Here is an 18,630-nt window from a genome sequence, read left to right on the forward strand (position 1 = left end):
TAGCCCTACTGCATGATGCCATTACATCTGTGTCCAAAGAAGTATCTTTGTATAATTTTCATGCACTAAAACATGCATAGGTAGTAACCAGCCCACTTAAGTAGAAGTTACAACCAGAAATAATTTCATAAAAGTAACCATCAGCTCAAAGGTGACCACAGTAAAGGGTAACTGAAGAGGAAGTTTCTAAAAGAGGCTAAAAACAATCAGGACAAAAAAAATTCTTCTTCATAACGCCAAGGTCAAAGGGTTTGGATCCTTGTACCAGCCAGCTGTCAAAAAACAAACAAAACAACACAAAAAAATTCTGGTTTTGCAAGATGCTTCCTCCCATGAAAAAATATTCAAAGTATAGGCAGATGGTTCTACAAAGACTTCATCAGCTAATTTTAAAGACTGCACAGTTGTGAGGGGCAAGGGGAGGAGGTGGAGAGGAATGGGTAAAGGGGCATGAAAATCAACTACAATGTATACTGAGAAGTAAAATAAAAAATAAAAATATTAAAAAAAAGATTGCAGAGTTGACGTTTTCATTTGAAGTGAGAGGTAGTATCAAATTCTTTGATCAATTACATTAAATCACAAACACCTATAAGCATTAGACTATAACACACCTATAAGCATTTAGACATGCTAGAATCTTTACTTGCAGATAAATCTTGGAATTTAAAACAGTCATACTGAGGAGCAGCTCAGTAACCAGTTAACTATCAACGGAGCTACCAAAACAAAGCACTCTTCCTACCCTGATCTCATACCGCACCTCATGAAGAAACTGATATTTAGTTGAAAAGGGAAGTGGAAGGGGAAAGGGGGATGGAGAGAGAGCTCACCTCGCCATTGTCCAGAACAGCCATGGAGGAGGTCTGACCACAGGCAATGCCAACCACCCTCTTAATATGTAAACAGTTTGTAACTTTTCGAGGAGTTGGTTGATTGGCTGTAGATCCTGATCCCACTTGGCCACAGTTGTTATAGCCCCAAGCAAATACCTACAAAAGAGGGGAAAAAGAAAAAGAATGGTTAGGGTGAAAACTCTACCTCTAACACAAATAATCATAAAATAAAAATAAACCCACGTGGGGCTGGCCAGTTAGCTCACTTGATTACAGCATGGTGCTGATAACACTAAGGTCAAGGGTTTGGATCCCTTTGCTGGCCAGCTGCTAAATTTAAAAAAAAAGAAAAAAATGAGGGCAGTGATTGGCTGACATTAATCCCCAAAAAACAATGCTTAACATCATTAAAAAAAAAAAAAAGGTGGGGAGGGTGGTCGGTTAGCTCAGCTGGTTATAGTGCAGTGTTAGTAACACCAAGGTTGAGGGTTTGGATCCCCACACTCACCAGCTGCCGAAAAAATAAAATAAAATAAAATAAACCCAATTAATGAGTACTTGCAATGCACTAAATGGTCCTAAATGATTTACACAAATTAACCTGTTTAATCTTCACAGTAATTCTGTAAAGTGACCCTGGGGTAGGTAATATTATCATACCCATTTTATATACGGAAACTGAAACACAGAGAGGTTAAGTGACTTGCTTGAGGTTCCACAGCTAGTAAGCCGTACAAGTGGAATTTAAGCCCACGCAGTCTCACTATCCTCTTAACCACTAGGCTACATTGCCTCTATAATTATAGCACCTATGTATATTTTTTAATCTGGCCTCAGTGGGAAACGAGGTATAGGCCACATAAGTATCAGTAATATAAAAAAATCTGCTCAACTGTCGGCACAAATACTCATCATTTTTCATGAAAACCCTTCTAAACCATACTATGCTTTTCCCTGTCTTAACTAATTGACAATTCTAGGCATTACATAGCCTCCCCTTGATGACTCAGGATCATTGTGGTTGTAATTATTAATCACAGTTTCACATTACAACACAGTAGTGCTCACAAGTGCTAAGAAGATGTCTGCCTACAGCAATGACCCCAGGTCGTGAGGCTTTTCTCAGTACTATTTGCTCTGAGTTCTCATTTGCTGTCTGTCAGCTTCAAGCGGCTCCCCACCCCAACCGCATACCACGCTTACTTTTGCTCTGTTATCTGCCATAACCTGAAAACCAGATTTTTAACGAAGAGAGACACAAACAGGTCTCTAAGCTAGTTAAAAACTAACAACAAAGATGGAAAACAAAACAAAAAGTCACTCCAAGTTAATTACCAATTGCTCCTATTAAACAGGAGAGTGACCAGAGAGATTAAGAGAAGATAACTTCCTCCAACACTAGGAGAATTTCTAAGACCCCCACAATCCACCCCCGTTCACATGCCTGCAGGAGATGGTCCTCACCCACCCTGAGTTTTGCTTCCACAATTCCTTCTTTCCTCTGTCAGCACTTCCTGATGCTGTCTGAGGCAACAGTAAAACCCACTGCTGATGTCGTAAAAGAATATGTGCTACAGGTTCCTTTCACAAGTAGAAAATAAATAATCCGCAACACTTCCTCAAAGTATATTCACAGGAATATCTAGTTTAAAAATGCAAATATTTGGCACAATTATCCAAAGTAGCATATGCTTAAGGTTAAAATAAAGCAGGAATCCAGCCTGTATAAATTAGCAACTTCTGTCTAATTTCAACAACCATTCTGCTGGCATTCCTCGAATATCACAAGTTCCCTTGCAATGACACTGCCTTTTATTTAAAAATTGGGACTGTAATTCTACTAACCGAGAAATGGATTAGGAAACAGTGGATTCTGGGCATAAGGCCTGTATGCTGCACCTGGCTCCAGGATATCCTGGCCGTGAATCCTTGGTCTCCCAGACCTTTTGGGTTTCTTCATCTATAACTTGTCCTATGTAGTAAAATCACCGTAACCACTGAACTTTAAACAGAGGAACGATATGATGTAATTTGTTTTAGAAACCATAGGGGATAGAGAAGTAAGATTAGACAGGTAGATCAATTGAAGAGTCATGGAATGGAAGAGACTATGGCAATAGTCCAGGCAGGAGATGACAAGACTTGACCAAAGGCAATGAGAGGAACAAAATGATACAAGAACTTAGAAGGCAGAGTCAATAGGATGGGTAAGCTTTAAGATAAGCATGGAACTGTGGGCTGAACAATGGTATAGAACCTACGAATGTTGGTATAGTTATTTTCTCAACATTATCACACATACTAGAAAACAAGGGATGGGGTCATAAATGAACAACAAAAGTAGAGAACACTGTCATACACATATGATTTGTAGTCTTATCAAAGAGCATGAGACTCAACTGGCTTAAGAAGGAATTCCACGGTCATCAAGAGACCAATCATGGTTACATAATACAGATATGTCAGAGAAAGAGTGTGTTCCTGCAATGTTTTTAGCTACACACACAGGGCTAGTATGTCCCATTATGCCAGTTACAAATATGGTCATTATTTCATTTTTTTTAAAGCAGGGGACTTTCACAATAGCCAAAAAGTGGAAGAAACTCAAGTGTCAATCAACAGATAAATGAATAATCAAAATTTGGTGGAACATTATTTAGCCTTAAAAAGGAAGGAAATTCTTTTTTTTTTTCCTTTTTGTCTTTTTTCGTGTCCGGCAACGGATCGCAACCCTCAGTGTCACGCCCGTACCAGACCGGGACCGGCAACGGGATCGCAAACCTCGGTGCTGCACCCGCACCTCGCTCAGCCAGTGAGCGGCCGGTCTAAAAGTAAGGAAATTCTAACACATGCTACAATGTGGATGAACCTGGAGGACATGATGCTAAGTGGAATAAGCCAATCACAAAAAGACAACTACAGTGTGATTCCACTTTTATGAAGTACCCAGAGCAGTCACACTCATAGAGGCAGAAAGGAGAACAGTACTTGCCAGGGGTTGGGGAGAGGAGAGAAGGGGAGTTAATGTTTAATAGGTACGGAGTTTCAGTTTTGCAAGATGAAAGCAGTTCTATGGGTGGATGGTGGTGATTGCTGCACAACATGAATGTACTTAATGTCATTGAACTGTACACTTAAAAATTAAGATGGTAAATTTTATGTTATGCATGTTTTACCACAATTTTTAAAAAAAGAATAAAAGCAGTGCACTTACTTCTCCATCAGCTGCCAGAGCCATTGAATGATGTGAACCACAAGCCACTTCAACCACTTGCTTGATCAAGAGATTGGTACAGACTTGGATGGGAGCAACACCTTGGTTGGTCGTCCCGTTCCCAAGCTGGCTGTATCCATTGTGACCCCAGGCATAAACCACTCCATCTATACATGAAAAGCACACAGAGAATCAGCTCCAAAAAGACATGGTAACCTCTGTACTTTCTTCTCCCGAACTCTGCACAACTCATTCTCCAACCTTCATTCTCTCACATTGCACCCTCCTCTCTATAAAGTAACCATTGATGGGAGGTGGGGGAGAGAGGGATGGATGACAGAACAGGATAAACAGGTGCAAGATCTTTAATGAAAGGACTTGATACTAACATAGAACAAAGATCAGCTTTGGGGTCAGAAGCCAAAGTATGTATACAAAAATTAATTTCTAAACACTTTGATTCATCTCAATAATTCCTGTGTTGGGTACCAAGCCAAAGGAAGAAGACACATGAAATCTCAACACTAATGTTTACTATTACTTTACCAAATACCAAGTCTCAGGGAACCCTGGGTGGGGCGGCGGGGAGGTCACTTATTCACAAAGTGCAGAGGAAGAAGGTTCACTATGTGCAGAGGAAACAAAAATCACAGAGCTTCTCTCAAACAGACAATTTTAATAGTATGAAATCTGGCTGTTTTTTGTTTTTTGCATAAAGCAACCATTTTATTATACTCATTTATTCTGTGTGTTAGGAATTTGGACGGGGATAAGGAAGATGGCTTGTCTTTGCTTCACGAAACATGTGATCTCAGGAATTTTCAGAGACTGGGGATGATTTGATGGCTGGGGGTTGGCATCTTCTGCAGCATGTTCACTCACATTCTTGTGGCTATCTTTGGAAAGTATAATCGGCTTATTGTAAAAGGATACAATTCAGAAACAGCCAAAGGGAAGAGAGGCACAGGGCATGGGGGAGGGGCTGGGCATGCCACCCTCCAAGCACCTTGACATGTTCACCAACCTGGAAGCTGCTCTGTCTGAATTCTTTTTTTTTAAGTTTATTTACTAATATTATTTTTTTTTTACATTCTGAGATGTTGTTGCTGAACAGCTGGAGGGGAAGGGGAGATGGGAATAGGGAAGGAAATAGGGTGGGAAAGGAGGAAGGAACAGGGGCATGGTTGAGGCCCATGGCACCTCCCTCATTCCTTCAGGGGAGACCAGGGGGCTTCCAGCAGTAGTTTGGTCATTGCTGGGCTGGATGCAGATGTCATGGGGGTGTGGCTGAAGCCCTTGGCCCCCCACCACCCTGGCTCGGGAGCCCAAGGTGTTTCTGGTGGTGGATTGGTGGTCATTGATGGGCTGGTTGCAGATGTTGGGGGTCATAGCTGAGGCTCTCAGCCCCCAATGCCCTGGCTTGGGAGCCCAGGGGGCTTCTGGTCCTTCTAGGTTTTCTAGGTGCTCTTGGCGATGTGAGACTTTTAATAGTAAATATCAAACTTTGTTTCTGATCTGTGGGTATTTTGTTTTTTCTTTCAGTTCTGTGTTGGATTATTCACTGTTCCCACCACTGGAACCAATTTGCTGTCCTCTGCTCACTTCTAAAATGGGAGAACTTCCTGTGGGGACCAGCAGTTGAGCCCTGTAGTTGAGCTTAATTGTTGCTTTGCTGCTGATTCCCTGGGGAAGGTTTTTTGTGCAGCTCAGGTTTTAATTCTTGACCTTGTATGTACTTCCAGGTCTTGTGAGTTCCAGTACACCTGGGTTGTGTGAAAACTCTGATCTGGAACTGAGACTTTTCAGCAAACTGCACCCCCTGCAGTTCTATATTCCTGACCAGTCTCCTCTGAGTGGTCCTGCACTGACTGGGGAGCAGATCAGCTGTCCATGCTGTGCCCCAATGTTCCCCCGGTGGGCCCATCTCCCCAGCTGCCCGTGCTCCAAACACTTCCCATAGGATGGGCCATGCTCTGGTCACTTGCAATGACTCCCCGGCCTCTGAGTGGCTCCTTTATTCATTTGTTCTGGCTCCTCACTCCTGTGTGGGTCCACAGGAACCCTGTTAGTGGTCCTTCTGGCCTGGAGGCCACCAAGGTCCTCTTCTCCCCTGCCATCTCCAAGCAACTTTATATGAAGGGCACAGCTGTGGCTTTTGCCAGCTTCTGCTCCATACGCTCACCAGCTCCAGATTTGAAGTGGCTGGGGCTCAAAATGGTGGGAGTGATCCTTTCTTTCTCTAACCGTGGCTTCTCCTGCCTTCATGAACTTCATAGATCTCTCCTCCTCTTCCCCTGAGCACTAGTGGCCTCAGCTTGGCTGTCGTTGCTTCTTAATAGTTGTAAACTGGTTGATTGTCAGAGAGAGTGACGCTGGGGACCATCTATTCCACCATCTTGACTGGAAGCCTCTGAATTTCTTTTTTTTTTTTTTTTTTAATTAACTTTATCTTTGGGGGGATCCTGATAGAGATAACTTTTCTGTTTTATGTCCTCACTTGAAGTATTGTTGTTTTGTGCATTCTTCCTACAGCACACGTGAGGATGGAGAGTAGGTGTTCCTGAATTATGGTTTCTTCTCTTTCTCATGGTAATAAAACACCCTGACCTGTAAAGGACAATCTAGACCTGGCAACAATGATATCCAAGAGCGACAAAAGAAATCCAAGTGTTACAGTTAGGCTACTGGCTCACTGACAATAGCCCCCAAGCAACTAGGGGAAAGATACTGATATTTAAACAGCCTTCTGGATATCTATTCTAGAATGACAACAGACCACACACAGAGAGCAGATCTAGAGAACCTCTAAAGTGTATCTCACAAGAGGTGTTGCCTATTATAGAAATTATGACAGAAACCATAAATGGGACATTTCATCCTAAGAATGATGAGGCTCAAGACTGAAAGCTCAAGACTGAAAGCAACTGTATAAGACCTAGAAAAAATGACTGACAATATTATGTTAGATCAGTGAAATAAATATGCAAACCTATGAGTGTTTTAACTCCTGAAAGACAGAAAAACAAACTTGAACAGAGAAATACATACCTTGTTCTTTTTCTTTTTTTTTTTTTCTTTTTGTCTTTTTTCGTGACCGGCAGCGGATCGCAACCCTCAGTGTCGCGCCCGTACCGGACTGGGACCGGCAACGGGATCGCAACCCTCGGTGTTGCGCCCGCACCTCGCTCAGCCAGTGAGCGGCCGGTCTGTATGTGGGATCCGAACCCTCGGCAGGAGAGCCACCGCGCTCCCAAGCGGCGCACTGTAGCAGTGCGCCACAGGCCGGCCCCCATACCTTGTTCTTGAATAGAAAAACTTAGTATCATAAAGATGCCAGTTTTTTCTATGTAAATTTATAACTTTAAAGCCATAGCAATAAAATGTTTCAAGCAATAAAGCTGCTTTCTAGAGCTAGACAAACTGAATAGGAAGTTCATCAGGAAAAACAAACAGGGATAAATAGGAAAATTCTATAAAAAAGAAGATAGCTAACTCTACCAGTTATTAAAACCTATAAAAAGCTTCTAAAACTAAGCTAATACTAGGACATGAACAGACAGATTGACCAATAGAATAGAACTGAAAATCTAGAAATAGATCAATTGCATATGGAAGTAAAAGCTGTATCAGTTGGGGAAAAATGGACTTTTTACAAGTTGGGTTGAGGTAACTGTACAGTCATATTGAAAAATTAGATTCATTCCTCTACCATACACTATGATAACATCTCAATGAATCAGAAATTTAAATGTAAAAAATAAAACCATATAGGAACTAGAAGGAAAAACTTAGTGAATTCCTATATAACCTGGGAGTAAGGAAAACTTCCCTGACTCAAAAATCCAGAAGCAACAAGAAAAAAAACTAATAAATCTAGTTACATTAAAAGACACGCACACACAAAACTTTTACATGGAAAAAACGACCATGAGCAAAGAAAAAATTAAATATAGAGAAAAAATATTTGTAATTTATATCACTAAGATAATAACTCAAATGTAAAAAAAGCTCCTAAAAATACAAAAGAAAAAATAAGAACTCTATAGAAGTATGAACTGACAGTTCACAGAGAAAGAAATACGGCTCTTAACCATGTAAAAGATGTTCAACCTCATTCTTAAGAAGAAAAATGAAAATGACATCTTAACATAGCAGAAGACCAGGCTCCTACTCCCCAAGGCTGGTCTAGCTGCTACCATTGCCGAATGTCCACTAGGCCAGTAACAGAGGCCAGTGCACAGGCCCTGATACATCATTATCCCTTGAGGAGACCAACCAGCCACTTGGTGGTAATTTAATTACAATTACAATTGACCCATTTGATCCTGGAAGAGGCAGCCTTTATTGACAGAAATCAACAATCCATCTACGGGTTTCCTGCCCACAGGGCCTCAGCCAGTGCCATTATCTGAGGGCTTACAGGGTATTTAATTCACTGACATGGATCTCACAAAACATTTCATCAGACCAAGGGACTGATGAATAGTGAATGAAGGTGAATGATATCCGCAATTGCCATGGCCAGAGTACAGCATAGTTGGGCTCATACCCCTCAAGGAGGAGAGTCTGAGTCACCCAATCAGGTAAGCCACCCACGCCTGGTGCTAGCCACTATTTGTAAAACAGTATACATACACCTTTCTTCCCTTTTTCCTTGTTGAAGCACAGGAAAGGTGAACTCCATCACAAGATGGCTCTCAGTCCCCAAACCTGGGGAAACCCTCAAAGCAATGCAATCCAACTGGACATGAGCATCCACTTCCCTAGTCCTGTGCTCTGGCCACACTGTCTCTGGCAGACCTACGACAAAACTTCAGGACCACTTGAGGCTTAACAGAGGAGCAAAATCACCCAAGAATATAACAGTGAAACAAGCCGGGACAGGAGAGTAGGGGAGGAAGAGCCTGGAAGGAGGCAGGGAAGCACCCCATGAATTCTGACCTTTAAGGAAACTTGGTTTAATCTTCAGAAACTGGACACTGAGTTGACGAAGTGCCCAGAAACAATTAATTTTATAAGTAACTTAATTTAATGTTGCTTCAGAAGACAAAAAGAAATCCACAAGCCTTAGTTCTGTATGTAAACTAATGATACCAAATGAACACTGATCTTCAAAGAAAAAGTCCAAAAAGAAGAGGACAGAGAAAACAAAGAAGAAAAGTTATCCATGAAATATTATAAGAAACTTTTCTAGAAATAAAGGAATTTCCATATTAAAGGGCCTGTAGAATGACCAATACAATGAATTAAATACTACCCACACAAGAGTATAGAATCATGATTATTTCAGAACACTTGGAGTAAAGGAAAAGAGGGAAAAACAGTCATACACAAAATAGCTAAATGGCATCAGGCTCTCAACAGCAACCCTGAAACTTAAAAGGTACGATGACTTTAAAATTCTGAGGAAATATGATTTCCATCCTAGAATTCTAAGCCCAGGCAAACCATTGGTAAAGATTAGCAAGAGTAGAATAAAGACATCTTAAGATGGGGTCTCAAAGGTTTCTCTCACACCCTCTTCCATGGGAAACTACTAGGGAATGTGTTTCAACCAAATGAGGATATAATCCAAGGAGAACAACACAGAACACAAAAAATAGGGGATCCAGTGGGCTCACTCGGGAGAGTGCAACGTTGATAGCGCCAAGGCCACGGGTTCAGATCCTATATAGGGATGTCCAGTTAGCTCACTGGCTGAGCATGGTGCAGACAACACCGAGCCAGGGGTTACGATCCCCTTTCTGGTCAAAAAAAAAAAAAAAAATAGAGGATCCAGAAAGGACAAACTGAAGGGACTTCTGAGGATGATGGTGTGGTGAATTTCAGGCTGACGGCTGCAGTAGGCATAGAGAGTGACCAGTCCAGACTGGAGCAAGGGACGGAGGGCTCCAGAGATTACCTGATGTGCTTAGATGTGCTGAGAAGCATTGTGCCATTCTATGGAAGAGTCTGGGCATATGTTAACGATAAATGTATAGAAAAGTAAGTACATGCATATCTTGTTTCACCACACTTTGCTTTACGGAACTTTGCAGATACTATGTTTTTTACAAATTGAAGGTTTTCGGCAAGTCTACAGTACCATTTTTCCAACAGCATATGCTCACTTTGTGTCTCTGTGTCACGTTTTGGTAATTCTCACAATATTTCAAAGTTTTCCATTATTATTATATAGTGATCTATGATCAGTGGTCTTTCATGTTACTACTGTAATTGCTTTGAGGTGCCACAAACCATGCCCATATAAGATGGCAACTTAATCGATAAATGCTGTGTATGTTATGACTGCTCCCTGACCCGCTGTTCCCGCTGTCTCTCTCCCTCTCCTGGAGTGTCTCTATTCCCTAAGATACAACAATATTGAAATCAGACCAATTAATAACCCTTCAATGGCGTCTAAGTGTTCAAGTGAAAGGAAGAATCACCTGTTTCTGTTTAAATCTAAAGCTAAAAATCATTAAGCTTAGTGAGGACACATGTCAAAAGGTGAGACAGGTCAAAAGCTAGCCAAATTGTGAATGCAAAGGAAAAGTTTAGCCAAGTTGTGAATGCAAAGGAATGCTCCAGTTAGCCAAGTTGTGAATGCAAAGGAAAAGTTCTTATGGGAAATTAAAAGTGCTACTTCAGTAAACACACAAATAAAGAAAGTGAAACAGCCCTGTTGCTGATATGGACAAAGTTTTAACAGTCTGGAAAGAAAATCAAACCAGCCACCACATTCTCCTATGCCAAAGCCTAATCCAGAGCAAGGATCTAACTCTCTTTAATTCTATGAAGACTGAAAGAGGTGAGAAAGCTGAAGAAGAAAAGTTTGAAACTAGCAGAGCTAGTTTAAGGAAAGGTTTAAGGAAAGAAGCCGTCTCCATAACATAAAAGTGCAAGGTGAAGCAGCAAGTGCTGATGTAGAAGCTGCAACAAGTCATCCAGAAGATCTAGCTAAGATCATTAATGAAGGTGGATACAGCAAACAACAGATTTTCAATGTAGACAAAACAGCCTTATATTGGAAGACGACACCTTCTGGGATTTTCATAGCTAGAGAAGAGAGGTCAATACCTGGCTTCAAAGTTTGAAAGGACAGGCTGACTCTCTTGTTAGGGACTAATGCAACCAGTGACTTAAAGTTGAAGCCAATGCTCATTTATCATTCCAAAAATCCTAGGGCCCTTAAGAATTATGCTAAACCTGTTCTGCCAGGCTCTATAAATGGGACAACAAAGCCTGGATGAGAGCACATCTGTTGACAACATGGCTTACTGAGTATCTTAAGCCCACTGTTGAGACCTACTGCTGAGAAAAAATAAGCTTCCTTTCAAAATACTACAGCTCATTGACAATGCATCTAATCACCCATCTGATGGAGATGTACAAGGAGATAATGTTGTCTGCATGCCTGCTAACACAACATCTATTCTGGAGCCCAGGGATCAAGGAGTCATTTCAATTTTTAAGTCTTATTATTTAAGAAACACATTACATAAGGTGACAGCTGCCATAGACACTGATTCCTGATGGATCTGAGCAAAGTAAATTGAAAACCTTCTGGAACTGTGTCGGCCTCTTTTACCTGCCCATAATCCTGCAGACTGGGCCAATTTGTAGAGCTAGGGCTGGGTCTGGAGCTCACAGCCCCCTCAAGCCCATTGTCCAGACTGGGTCACAAACCCTTCACACACCAGCCTGGGTCCCCAGACCCTTCACCTGCCAGGCTGGGTCACCAGACCCCTCACACGCCAGGCTGGGTTCACCAGACCCCTCTATGAGCTAGGTAACCAACAAAAAGATCCTTGGAAGCCAGAGCATGGCCACTCGCAGCAGATGCCCGAGGCAGTCACCAGCCACCAGCCAAGCTATAGTGCTGCCAGGCGCACTAACTCCACCCACACACAACTTATTTGCTTACAAAGAATGCACTGCACCAACCCTAACCAGACAGCAGGCGAGGGAGCCTGATTAAATTATTCCATTTTCCCAACAAACAGGTTCACCATTCTAGATGCCATTAAGAATATTTGTGATTCATGGGAGGAGGTCAAAATATCAACATTAACAGGAGTTTAGAAGAAGCTGATTCCAGCTATCATGGATGACTTTGGGGGTTTCAAGATTTCAGTGGTGGAAGTAACTGCAGATGTGATGGAAAACGCAAGAGAGCTAGAAGTAGAAATGGAGTCTGAGGATGTGACTGAATTGCTGCAATCTCATGATAAAACTTTAACAGATGTGGAGTCCCTCCTTATGGATGAACAAAGAAAGTGGTTTCTTGAGATGCAATCTACTCCTGGTGAAGATGCTGTGTATTGAAATGACAACAAAAGATCAAATATTACATAAATTTAGTTCATAAAGCAGCAGCAGTGTTTCGGAGGACTGACTCTAATTTTGAAAGAACTTCTACTGTGGGTAAAAATGCTATCAAACAGTATCACACACCACCAAGAAATCTTTCATGAAAGGAAGAGTCAATCAATGCAGCAAACTTCACTGTTATCTTATTGTAAGAAATTGTCACAGCCACCCCAACCTTCAGCCACCACCACCCTGATCATTCAGCAGCCATCAACATCGAGGTAAGACCCTCCACCCTCAAAATGATTACAACTTGTTGAAGGCTCAGATGATTATTAGCATTTTCCAGCAATAAAGTATTTTTAAATTAAGGTATCTATTTTTTTAAACATAATGCTATTGCACACTTAACAGACTACAGTATAGTGTAAACATAACTTTTATATGCACTGAAAACCAAAAAATTCATGTGACTCACTTTATTGCAACATGTACTTTATTGTGGTGGTCCTGAACCAAACCCACAATGTCTCCAAGGTCTGCCTGTAAATGAAAAAAACTTGAGGCAATTATCAACCCCAAGAAAATGAACAGTTGTACAAGAAAAGAGATGGCTCATCTATAAATGATACTTATATAGTCCTAATAATGTAAACACTGAATATCAACTTAACCAAAATGGTGATATCACTATATTAAAAGGATAAGGAGAGGGAAGATAGGGAAAAGAGAGCTAAATTCCACCTGCCATTATAAAAGTCAAAAGATAATATCTAAAATTGAAAATTCAGAAATAAAAATATAAACATGTTATTTTTAAAACATGAGATTAAGGCTGGCCCATGGCTCACTTGGGAGAATGTGGTGCTGATAACACCAAGGCCACAGGTTCGGATCCCTATATAGGGATGGCCGGTTAGCTCACTTGGGAGAGCGTGGTGCTGACAACACCAAGTCAAGAGTTAAGATCTGCTTAACCAGTCATCTTTTTTAAAAAAACCAAAAAAACAACAAAAAAACCCATGAGATTAAATAGCAGAAAAAACATCTGAGAGAGTTAACAGTGGTTCTTTCTGAAGAGTAGTTACTAAGAGTGAAGGGGGGTGAGGCAAAGGCATTTCTGTTTTTCACTAAAAATCTGATACTACTTGATGGTTTAAAGTGTTAAATTGTTTTAAAACTATTTGTGATATATATAATACACATGAATACATGCATTTTACATACATATGTCACATAATATATAGCATGTTTAATGTATATTGTGTACATTAAAAAGAAAAAGAAAAATATTCCCACAAAAAACAGTTTTTCATTTATATCTTAAGTGTAACCCTCAAGATACCTAAAACTGTATGATCTAGACTCTAAAAAGAATTCCAAAAGAAGAGTTATATTTTCCTAAAGTTACCACTTTGAAGAAAACCAAGAATTGAAAGTTAATGTTTAAGTATGTTTGCTCTAAAAAAACCTGCCTCAGAATTTTATGGTCAGCCATCAAGGACTAGTTAAAATTGATATGTGTTAAGAAAAATTTAAATCCATAGGTCACAGTGGATGACAAGATGAACCAGTCAGTAATGCAGTCACTGTTTGAAAGAGCCGTGTGATGCCAGAAAGCACAATTATACAAAGCAGAAGTGAGATAATCACCTCGACATGCTCAACACCAGTTAGACTCTCACCAGATGATCATGCCAAGATCTGGATCTCACGGCTTGAAAAAGATGCAGAGAACTTGGAGTAGATTCAGATACGAGTTATGGGCAATTAAAAAGCTAGATACTAAGGCCTTTGGCAGCATCCAAGGAAGCTGTGATTCCTCAGTCTAGACACAGAAAAGCAGGGATGCAAACTGTCTCCCAAATGCCTCTCTAGGAAATTATCCAACAAAAAGCTGAGGACCTTTGCGAAAGAGAGAGCAAGAGCTAATGTGCCTAAAATATAAAAGGAGGAATTTAAGTTATATTTAATAAACTTTCAGAGAGTGCTGGTAGCCCACAGTGCAGATAAATTACCAAAGGAAAATGTCTATTCTCCTTTAGTGATCTTAGGGAGTCAGAGAAAGAAAAATGAGAATCTATGCACCTGCAACCCTCGCTCTCTCAATATGGCATCTACATGAATGCCAGGGAATAAACAAAGATTTCTCACTTTACAATTCAGAAACTACATAAAGAAAGAAAAAACAGTATTGTGTTTAAAAAAAAAACGTACCAAGGAAACCCTGAAAGCTGCCTTGCAACCACAAATCCACTGAAAAACTAGGCTGGAAGGGCCACTTTATTTGCTATATCTAATCTTTCACAACTTCACATAAGTAGTCTAAAACCTCAGAAGTTTGCCTAATTTGCAAGACATTCTATGGCTGTTCCAGAGTTAGCCTGAAGTGTTTAACTTTTACCTCTTTGTCTAATTCCCCTCAGAATTTAAAAAACAAGCAATCAGAGATTAATTATTTGATACAGCATTACCTCCCCTTAGCTTAGAATGTTCCCTTTACCTTCAGTGCTGAGAAGAACATGTGGACCGCTCCCATAACTAAGGCTTTTAATCTTCTTTCCACATAAGGCTTCTAACTTTTTGGGTACAAGTGTACTCTGGTTATCTCCAGTTCCTAGGCAGTTACTATAGTTCAGTCCAAATACAAAGACCTAGAAAACAAAGAGTTTTGTCTGAGTCATTTGGCCTAAAGCTAAATTAAAAGATCCCTTCTCCACTCTGAAAATAAGACACACTCAACTTCAATTTGATAGCTCAGTAGGTAAGAAGAGACTGATAAAGTTAAGAAAAATTCAACCTCTGCTAACATTACTTTTTACACTATTTTGTCTATACTATGAAATTCAAACAGTAGCATGGGGTAGAGGGGTTTAAAATCAAGAAACTGAAAGAAGACAGAAATTGTATGAAAGGCATAGTCTTCCTAAACTTCAGGTTCTCTTTACTCCACCTTTACTCAGCCTTCAAACTACGCACTTTGAAGCCCAACCCCAAAATAAGCTCTAAAACTGAACTCTAGGCTTGAAAAGATTCTTACCTCATCATTGTCAGTAACATACAGTGCTTCACTGGCTGAGGTGCCAAAAACACATGCTTTCCGAATAGATGCAATTTCCTGAGGTGAGAGCAGAGAGAAGATCGGCCACTTTCCTACATCCACCATGACTGACTTCAAGCAATTCCTATAAATAAGCCGACATCTCTGTTGGGACAAACAAAAAGCATTCCAAGAAAAAATTAAATAGTCACTAAGACAACTTTAAAAAAGGCCTGTTAATAAAAGCCAACTAAAGCTAATTCCAGAGTAAATGAACTACCTTTGGTTAAACAGATCACTCACTTCCTGCAGCAATGTGTCCAATCCTTTCTTCGCCTTTACACCTGGGCCTTTTCCTGGAACGAGAAGACATCTTGCTAGAACCAACTGTTTGTCTTGCCTGTTCACTAGTAAGTGTTTATCGTTCCACATGTGCTTACACGCAACCAGACAGCAGAAAACAGACAGAAGACATGCTACCTGGATGGAACTACAGCCTCTCCTCAGATATGTTTTCCCCCAGATATTTAGACAAAGTTAAAGATTACCATACTAGTTTGTCTAACACAGTTAATTCTCACCTAGGAATACGTGCGTGTGCTTGTGCTATAAAAACCAGAATCATTACCTCTACCTCCTCAGTCTCCCTCTACCACCCCCAAGATACACTGAAACACCCCATCCCTTGTAGAAAATCACTGCCACACAGAGCCACTGTTTAATGACGGGAATGTGACATCCCTCAGAGAGTCTAGAGTGGGCAAAATTCTAAGAAGCACTTGCTTTACAAGATGAAACCACAAAAGAAAGTATTATTTTCTGGTTCTAATTTCTTTTTCGGTGTCCGGCAACGGATCGCAACCCTCAGTGTCGCCCCCGTACCGGACCGGGACCGGCAACGGGATCGCAACCCTCGGTGTTGCCCCCGCCCCTCGCTCAGCCAGTGAGCGGGAACTGGTCTGTATGTGGGATCCGAACCCTCGGCGGGAGCGCTGCCGCACTTCCCAAGCGGCGCACTAGCGCAGTGCGCCACCGGGCCGGCCCTCTGGTTCTAATTTCTATGGCCATATTTTCTACATATAAACAGACTATATTTCATTCCACATTGAGAAAAGTTACCACATGAACAAAGTGAAACTTTTTTTTTTTTTGTCTTTTTTCCATGTCCGGCAATGGATCGCAACCCTCAGTGTCGTCCCCGCACTGGACCGGGACCGGCAACGGGATCGCAACCCTCGGTGTTGCCCCCGCCCCTCGCTCAGCCAGTGAGCGGGAACTGGTCTGTATGTGGGATCCGAACCCTCGGCGGGAGCGCTGCCGCACTTCCCAAGCGGCGCACTAGCGCAGTGCGCCACCGGGCCGGCCCTCTGGTTCTAATTTCTATGGCCATATTTTCTACATATAAACAGACTATATTTCATTCCACATTGAGAAAAGTTACCACATGAACAAAGATAAGGCAATTTATCCTAATCTTGATGAGCTGATGATTATAGCCTTCATTCAAGTTGCAATTAGATTAAAGTGTACTCTACGAGAAGTAGAGAGATGTATAAATTTCCATAAAAGTCTGAACTTCATCTGTTTAAGAAGTTTTACACATTCAGATCCCCTTACCAGCCAGCTGCTAAAAAAATAAAAAAACCCAAAACCAAATAAACAAATGAAAGAAGTTTTATGCAAAGAATCCTGGTCATGGCTCCAATTTTTCTAGCATTAAGAAGTATTTCTAAAAAAAAAATTCCAGGGGGCTTCACAAGCACAAAATCCTATCATGCCAAGTGAATTCCCATTCTGGTTCTCACCTCTGGAAACTGAAATAGAAAGAAACAGTTGGCAAACCAGAGTTTCCTAATGAGGTCCAGAACACTTGAAGTTCCTTCCTACTCATATCCTCTCCTTAGACCTCTACAAATAGCCAAGAGAAGAGGGCTCGGGACCAGTTTCTTTCTGGCCCCAGCATCTCCAATAGCTAACACTTGGGGCTTGGGCACACTTAGCCAAGGCCTCAGTTCCCACCATCCAGAGAGATTTTTCCCATTGATACCAACTTGGGTGATAAGGATCAGGTGCCTGCTATCTGCCCCAATTATCATACCACATATTCGATAAGTATTAAATACCATCAAATCAGGCTATTCCCTGTCACTGCACAGCCAGACTCCTCAAATAACACTGGAATGTTCTGACTAGTGTGTGTGCATGGGTGCATAATGTGTGCACGCGCACGTGTGTTGTGTGTGTGTGTTGGTGGGGACAGGTAAAGGATTAGGGGGTGGGAGAGTAATACCCGAACATGATTAAAAAAAAAAAATTGTTTCAAATGGCACAAAAGGGTGTAGGAAAATAAGTCTCCCTATCATCCCTCCCTGACCTTCTCCTCAAAGGCAACCACTGTCATTAGCTGTTTGTAATTCCTTCCAGAGAGAATGTATACTCATACAAGGGTCTTCAAAAAGTTCATGGAAAGACTCACATAATCTTTTAATTCTATTTTTCCTCAAACTTTGTGAAGTACCCTTATATGAGCAATACATGAGTGTGTGTGTGTGTGTGTGTGTGTGTGTGCGCGCGTGTGTGTATCCTTAAAAACAAAAACACAAAGGGAAGCTTTCTCCCCCACTTGACAGTATATTGTGGAAATGATTCTGTATTAGCACATGTACACCTACTTTATTTCTTTTCAATGGCACTATAGCATTCCATTACATAGATTTAACAATTTACCTGTTTCCTACTGAGAGACACTTAAGTCATTTCCAGTCTTTTGCTGGATCAATACTGCAGTTATCACTTGCATACATTACTGTATACACATGTCTTGTTTTATACATAAACTCCTAAAAACTGAACTGCTAGGTCAAAGTCTAATAGCTACTTTACCTTCAACAGCTATTTCAAACTGTCCTCTAATGAAGTAGTACCAATATATAAAATCGCCATCAGTGTAGGACAGCACCTGTTTACCTACACGCTTACCACATAACATATCATCACTTTGTTTAAACCGGCATTGCTTCTATGATGAGTGAGGTTGGGCATCCTTTAAAGAAATAACCAGAATAATAGCAACAATAAAAACTAACTCTTATTACTAAGCACTGTTCTAAGTACTTACATTTATTAGTGCATATAATCCTTACTTTACCAATAAGGAAATGGAGGCAAAGAGACTTTATGAATTCACCCAAGCCAGTAGAAGGCAGAGTCAGGATCTGAATCCAGGCCACCTGGAACCAGTCTGCAGT

The 18,630-nt window shown here is 41.0% G+C and overlaps 1 protein-coding gene across 2 annotated transcripts in view; it reads right to left on the reverse strand.

The window, feature by feature from the left end:
* The window catches only part of RCBTB1 (regulator of chromosome condensation (RCC1) and BTB (POZ) domain containing protein 1), a 41,967-nt gene extending 26,214 nt beyond the window's left edge, over window positions 1-15,753 (reverse strand). For both annotated transcript variants that reach the window (XR_550298.1, XM_008569931.1), the window contains exons 1-5: window positions 15,686-15,753; window positions 15,383-15,547; window positions 14,846-14,996; window positions 4,051-4,217; window positions 834-992 (exon numbers count right to left, since the gene is read on the reverse strand). Coding sequence is in view for 1 of the 2 variants with exons in the window: in XM_008569931.1 (XP_008568153.1) it covers window positions 834-992; window positions 4,051-4,217; window positions 14,846-14,996; window positions 15,383-15,508 (603 nt within the window). In the remaining variant the exon portion in view is untranslated. The remainder of the gene's footprint in view (window positions 1-833; window positions 993-4,050; window positions 4,218-14,845; window positions 14,997-15,382; window positions 15,548-15,685) is intronic.
* Between the last annotated feature and the right edge of the window lie 2,877 nt (window positions 15,754-18,630).

Source organism: Galeopterus variegatus, unplaced genomic scaffold, assembly GCF_000696425.1.
Source record: "Galeopterus variegatus unplaced genomic scaffold, G_variegatus-3.0.2 Scaffold545, whole genome shotgun sequence".
In the NCBI taxonomy this organism is placed as follows: domain Eukaryota; kingdom Metazoa; phylum Chordata; class Mammalia; order Dermoptera; family Cynocephalidae; genus Galeopterus; species Galeopterus variegatus.